The sequence below is a fragment of the Rosa rugosa genome, chromosome 4 (assembly GCF_958449725.1).
Source record: "Rosa rugosa chromosome 4, drRosRugo1.1, whole genome shotgun sequence".
NCBI lineage: Eukaryota > Viridiplantae > Streptophyta > Magnoliopsida > Rosales > Rosaceae > Rosa > Rosa rugosa.
Genome location: NC_084823.1, coordinates 16251011 through 16257990, shown reverse-complemented (window position 1 = coordinate 16257990; position 6980 = coordinate 16251011). Strand labels below are relative to the sequence as shown.

General features: G+C 37.6%; 1 protein-coding gene across 4 annotated transcripts; it reads left to right on the top strand.

Annotated features, from left to right (window-relative positions):
- Nucleotides 1-206: 206 nt before the first annotated feature.
- Nucleotides 207-5422, top strand: LOC133707105 (transcription factor bHLH80-like). 4 transcript variants are annotated; one of them, XM_062132642.1, is made up of 6 exons: nt 207-807; nt 911-1003; nt 1172-1237; nt 2232-2300; nt 2487-2540; nt 4166-5422. In XM_062132642.1, exons 1-5 carry the CDS (start codon nt 409-411, stop codon nt 2532-2534), a joined length of 675 nt encoding a protein of 224 aa, XP_061988626.1. In that variant the 5' UTR covers nt 207-408; the 3' UTR covers nt 2535-2540; nt 4166-5422. The 4 variants fall into 4 exon arrangements, with proteins under 4 accessions (XP_061988626.1, XP_061988628.1, XP_061988627.1 ...); XM_062132644.1 differs by having other exon boundaries at nt 4108-5422; XM_062132643.1 differs by lacking the exon at nt 4166-5422 and adding an exon at nt 3706-3901.
- The last annotated feature ends 1558 nt before the right edge of the window (nt 5423-6980 follow it).

Below are 6980 nucleotides of genomic sequence, written 5' to 3'. Positions count from 1 at the left end.
CTCCAGCCCTGAACCGTCCCGGCCTTACATGTTACCCTCGGGTAACGTGCACGTCACAGTTGCTTAATCACCGTTGAGAGCCTTTACTTTAGCTTTTCGTGACCATCAACGGTGGAGAATGAAGGTACAGATGCGGCCGCAGAGGCAGGGAATCAGGTCCCGGATTTCCTTGATTTGGCGCAACATTGCTCAGACAAGGGAACAAAAGATCAGAGTAATAAACCATCTGATTCATGATTTATTGTCTGCCCCTCAAACCCAACACTGTCTACTACTGAAGTCTCTCTGTCTCTGCTTCTTGGGTTTGTTTTTTTTTCTAGCTCCTCTTCTCTCTTCTACACTCTGAAGCGAAAATCTCCGTGCAAATCAACGAGGAAAACTCGCAGGCGGCCGGCGGCGACGAGGCAGATGCAACCGGCACCTGGCGAAAGTGGAGGAGAAGTGACTCGCGGAGGTGGAGGAGGACTCGGCCGGTTCTGCTCGGCCCCGGCGTCATGGTTGGAAGCGCTGCTTGATGACGAAGAAGAGGACCCTTTGAAGCCCACCCAATGCCTCACCGACCTTCTTGCCGATAACTGCGAGGGGCCCGGTTCGACGGCAGTGGGGTTCGGTTCGGATACGACGGCGGATCCAGCTGCGGCGTTTCTGAGGCAGAACAGCTCTCCGGCCGACTTTGTCGGGAATTCGAGTGATGGGTCCGAAGGGTATTTCTCCGGCTTCGGGATTCCGGCCAGCCTCGACTATGCCTCGAACCCGAATTTCAGTAATGTTTCTTCTTCTTCGGCTGATAAGCGGGTTAGGGATGTGGTGAGTAAATTTTGAATCTTCATTTTTTTTCCTTTTTTGAAATGATTTTTTTTTGTTTTTTTTGGGTTAATTTAATATTTAATGGTCAATTTTTTCCTTGTAGAAAATGGAGGAAGGTGGATTCGAGGAGTCAGGGACTCTAAGGGTTAGGGCAAAGCGAGGTTGTGCTACTCATCCAAGGAGTATCGCTGAAAGGGTGTGATTCCTAACTACTATATAGTCTTCCTTGTACACATTGTACTGATTGCTATAGAAAATAAGAAAAAAATGGAATGTTTCTATTTTTAGTCATAAACAACTACCTAGTTGAGTTAATATATTGGTTTATTTTGTTCTAGACTTTAATTTCATGGGTTAACTATAGGTCAGGAGGACTCGAATTAGTGACCGGATAAGGAAGCTTCAGGAGCTTGTACCCAACATGGATAAGGTTAGAGCTTCCAACTGATGCACTTTCTGAACTGCAATTTCTATACATATCAATACCATATAATAGGACCAGTAAGGTAATTTATTTTGAAATCCCATTTGCTGTAGCACTGTATTGTTTGAAAAATCAAGTTCGGCTACTGATATATGTGGAGCTGCTGTATGATCAAACTAATATTATGCATAGGAATATCCTACTTTCTGTTGGACAAATGATGATGGCAATCCTATGATGACTTTAAGTTCTTCAGCACCTGTATATCAGTCGGCAACATCATATATTCATGGATAGTTTAGATTAATCTGTAGTGAGTGAGATAATGAGCAGTTCGTATATAATCTAGCTAACAGCATATGTCGAAGTTCTTCACCTTTTTAACTTGTAAGAAATGAGCTAGGGAAGGCATAATGTAAAAGGAAGAAGGAAATTTAGGGAATTCACATCTAAACCTTTGTTCTAAACTCTCGATCAGCAAGGTCAAAAAGCTTTGATGCACTGAACTAGTAAGTGATTATTTAGTTTCAACAATTGGAGTAGTGATTATTTACATCTTTCAAGCTTTATAGGCGGTTTAATACTGCAAGTAATTATACTTTCTACAATCAATCTTTATTCATATGGTAAGATGCTGGGACTTCAATATTACTTATAAGTAACACTACTTTATCAAGATTTTAATTCATTTTTACATCCATCTCCCAATAGATAGGTGGACCACTTGTTTACTGTTCTTGTATTCGGTTTTACTTCATGTACATAAATTGTTATTGTGAACATGAACTCCCTATTTTTTTTATTAATCAGTCTTGAAATTTCTTGCCAGATTTTGACTCTGGCATTTGTAAACTATCTTGAGAGTCTGTAAAAGAAGAAACTAGCGGATTGTTGGAATAATATTAAACTTTCTAAATTTGTAGTAAACTTTCATGAGCCTGATTAAGCAGACAATAGCTTACATTGTTTGGTATGGGGCTTTTATTTTTGTTCCTTGCAGCAAACTAATACCGCAGATATGTTAGATGAGGCAGTGGAGTATGTGAAGTTTCTTCAGAAGCAGATTCAGGTATAATACACATTGACCTTCTTCAAGAAACCTCCCAATATGTCTGTTTCCTGAGGAAACTGGAAGGAGTTGAAAGTAAAGACTATACATAAACTATGTGAAGTTGGCTTTCTTGAAAGTAGAACACCTATCTCATTCATATGCACCTCACCTCACCTACGTACTGAAATATTTATAATGTTGCAGGAACTCTCAGAGCATCAGCGCAGGTGCAAATGCTTCGCTAAAGAATAACTAGAGGTACCTCAGAATGCCACCTACTGTTTAGTGTAATTATTAGATTTTTTTAAATTTCAGCCAAGGTTTGTCATGATGGTGCTATGTTGATTAGAATTACCCTGTATTTTTGAGATACTCTATATTCGAAGTTGCATTCTTCTCCAATATATAGATGTAAGAATGCCATACCTAGAATCAATGATTACGCATTTAGCCGCTTCCTTTTGAAAAATTCTATTAGTATTATTTTGTTCCATAAAAAAGGAACTGGAGTATTGTTATAGCTGTAAAATTATGCAACAGTTCTCATATTTTAACATGCCTTCAATCAATTTTCTCAATATCTTATTTCCACGTCGATATCTCATATGTGAATATATAGATTGACAAGTTTCAGTGCGCATAGTAAGCTACATATTAAATAAAAGATTTTGTGAAATTTTCAGACATTTCAGTTACCGTCTAGCATGATGATATTGTTTTCGATGTCTGTTGTCATGGTAATTGAGGAGGATTTCAAGTGAGAGAATCAACTTTATGTGCTTGATGATTGTTTTGAATGAAAATAAAAGACAATCTGCTGGGTTTCACTGTTATGCACCAAATTTTATAAGCAAGAAATATTAGAATGAAATTTTTTTTATTGGTACACCTTCTAGCAGTGATATGTGTGAGGCTAGCAATTAATAGCAGGAAATCCCAAGTTCAAATCCTTGCATTTTCAATTTCTTAAAGTCTTAATTTATGTTGATTGTGATCGCTCTAGTCGGCAATGGCGACCCACACATGACGGAGAGGTAGAATATAGGCTATTGGATAGTCAGGAAAGGTGGTGAGCTAAATAATTTTATCATTTTTATACAATTTTGCTGTCCACTACAGTATAATTTGAGCCAATTGTGCTGGGAAGTTAAAACTACATGTATAAATGGATTGTGGTATTGTTCTCTATAAGCAAGTGTTTAAGTAACATGTCTATCTAAGTCAATGTTTCTTATCCTACACCATACTAGTAATGGGCATTATCTACATAAGTGATAACATTGTAACACGAGAAGAAGAAAAAGTTAAATATGGATGCTGCTTGTTCATGTTTGGAATTTGAGGGTTTTCAGCATCTTCTGTCAAATTGTTGGTGATATGAGTTTGACTATATCTAATGTGAAAACTTTGTTCGGTTATCCAGATTCCTTTTCAAAAGATTTTGAGCTCAATTAATTCGAAGTGAGAGAAGCCTTTTTTTGTATCTGATTCTATAATTTCAGAGGAACTCTGTATATGAAAGCCTATCATATGTGAAGTTAATTTGGAATGCAGTAAGTTATTTGATAATTCTCTCTTGTTGAGGTATTTTAAATTACATAAAGTTAATTTGGAGTGCATTAATATGATTTGGAGATTTTTTGTGGCAACTCTATTAATTTGATTTAACATATGCCTGATATGTGCCTACCCAATGGTGTCAGAAAGGTTAGCTTTTGTGCCATTTGAAGGTTCTCTAATGCATAATTTGTTGCATTGCTGATTTTAGATGATTTTGTTTTATTTAGTCCTAGAAGTTGCTGACACCTTATATATACATATATAGATCTTGGGTAGAGAGCATCGGTAGTATTTTTCATAGAATTTTGGTTTTGTCTGGGTAGCGGAACACAAGGTCATTCCTTGCTTGCCAAATTTGTCTGCATGAGAGAAAAGCTGTAGACAGAATATCTGAGGGGAAGACATTGAGATTCCCTTGGTGGCATCATTAAGCTAGAATTGATGGCAGATGAGCGGTTTTCGGTGCATCTTCATACTTATATGGCAAAGAGGAAAAGTTTGAATATGACAGTGCTCCTAGTACGTCAGTTTCTTAATCAAAGCTTTCCTTCCGTTGCTTGACATTATATGGTTCAAGTTGGAGGTTTTGTAAGAACAAAATAGAACATATTAACTGAAGAATGACTGGACAAATTGTTTTTGTGATGTAAATTTGGCCTCACCTAAGCTAAATTAGGTTGGCATTTTGTTTAGGCTTCTAGGGTGAGCCTCAAAACATAGGATTGGGGTTTGATGGCAAACCTATACCTTGTTGTTGGTGTTGAAACACGAAGTACATTAAATAGAATGGTAAGAGGTTCTCTATTGCTTATGGTTGAAAATTGAAGGAAGCAAATGAAAAACGCGGACCTAAAAGGCTCAAAATGGTGACAATCAAACACTCTTCACACGCAACATTGATGCTTCTGTTTTGCAGTGACTGTTCGAGTTTATTGTTAGAGTTGAAGTCTTCCTGCACCTAGGGGGTACTGAAATTTCATTGATGAAGCATTAGGTGCGCTATCCATTATGCTCTACTTTGTAGAAAAGGCTTTTTGAGTTTCCCGATCAGTATCTCGGTAACCATCAATGGCATCATCACCTCACTGAATTTCCTTTTGAAACGACTGTTTGAAGTGCATGGCAGCATAATGCCAAAATGTGTTCTTCCGAATACACGCAAACCAATCTTTGGTGTATAGCATTGATTGACCTAGTGGGATAACGCCGATAACCTATGGTAAATTCGAGCCTTTGTTTTTGTTGTATCTCGTAGCTGTTACTGTAAACTTTTCCCTGCATTTTTATGCATCTATTGATTCTATTCCATATTTCTGCATCTGAAAGTACATCAAACCGCAGATTGCTCCATCCAATGCTCACAAAGAAACCACCAGTCACTATTACCCTGTCAGAACACTAGTAGTCCACACCTAAAGCTAGATTGGGGTTTTAAGCTTCAAAATCTAGAATTGGGGTTTGGGGGTAAACTTATACCATTAAAGTTTGGCATGTAGTAGGTTGTGGTTGAAAACGCTGTACTCGTTAGAGGAAATGGATGCTTTGTTTGTTGAGTAATGCAATGTCGTGATTGTAATCTATCCTCCAATTTTATATTTATGCGTGTGGATGTGGGTTCGATCCTCAGCAAAGCCAATTAAGAGAAGGAACTTTCTTATTAAAATTTAAATGGAGGTGAGACTCACCCAACCCAACCTTTCCAAGTAGAGTTTAAATGAGTCCACCAAGTGTCAACACCTAAATTGATTGGGGTGACATGTTATTGCCACATGGAATGTCAGCAGGTTAACAATCTCTTTGGACGGTAGATTGACGTTGGACCTATTGGATCAGTCTACGAGAATATAATACCAAAAAATCGAGTTCGATGAATTTTAGGTCTTCTTATAAGGTAATCGGTAATCCGCCATTATGAAACATGAGGTTTCCATCTCTTTAGATTGTAATCATTGAGGTTAGAACTGTGGAGTTTGAACAAAATGAAAAAATAATTGAAAAATTTACTATCATTCGAAACATGAGATTTGAAGTGTTCACAAAATTGATCAATATAAGGATCCAATAGATAGACACAAAATAGTTAGTCTGTGTAATATCTGTAAAATATGAGGTTCCAAGAAATTTACATATTCGGAATTGCAGGCTCGAGTATTGACTATTGGAACATGTAGTTCTTAAAATTGCATATTAAACATGAGGCTGACAAATTGTATAAAATTACAAACAGAAATATACGTAAATTGGATCCACTATATATAGGCGACGTTGATTTGGCTTAAGGATGTTGCACAATTAACATGGTCCTAAGGTTTGTGCATAGTAACACAACAAAGGTTTTTTTTTTTTTTTGGTTACATCACAACAAAGGTTTTCGATATGATTATATATCTCTAATAAATGATTGGGTCGGAACTATAGAACTCTGAAATCACTATGGTGTTAGAAGGAAGAAGGAAAAAAAAAAAAATAGTAAAAGATGTTATATATATGACTAAAAGAGAGACAAAAGAAAGAGAACAAAGGATGGTGGGAAAGAAACAAGGTTAATCTTGTTGTAGAGAAACTGAAATTGAGAGAAATTTGCTGTATCTTCTTATTGATAATAGGGGCCCTCTTTATATAGAGGATTACAATGCATAGAATCTTAATCATACAAGGAAAGTAATCGTACATTGAATAGGAATCTAGATCCTTCTAATTTAACCCTATTACCACTAGGTCAAGTAACCTAGGGTTTGGGCCAAACACAAATTAGGGTTTACTTGAACACTCCCCCTTGTGTTGCCCAAACGCGGTGCTTCTCTCGTTGCCTCGTTAAAAACCTTGCCGAGTAACAAAAACCCAGTGGGACAAAAATAACCTCGGTCAAAGGGGAAAAAGAGCACAACACACCCTTCACGTTTCGAGACGAACACGTAGACATCTCCCCCTGATGTCTGCGCCTCCCCCTGATGACTACGATCATGGGAGTTCAGATAATTTCCGCAAGCCAATTCTTGCCACATGTTTCTCGAACGTGGATTTGGGCAATGACTTAGTAAACAAGTCTGCCACATTGTCCTCAGATCGAACCTGGTTCACTTTGATCTTGATGAGCTTCTGTTGTTGCTGATTGTAGAAGAATTTAGGCGATATGTG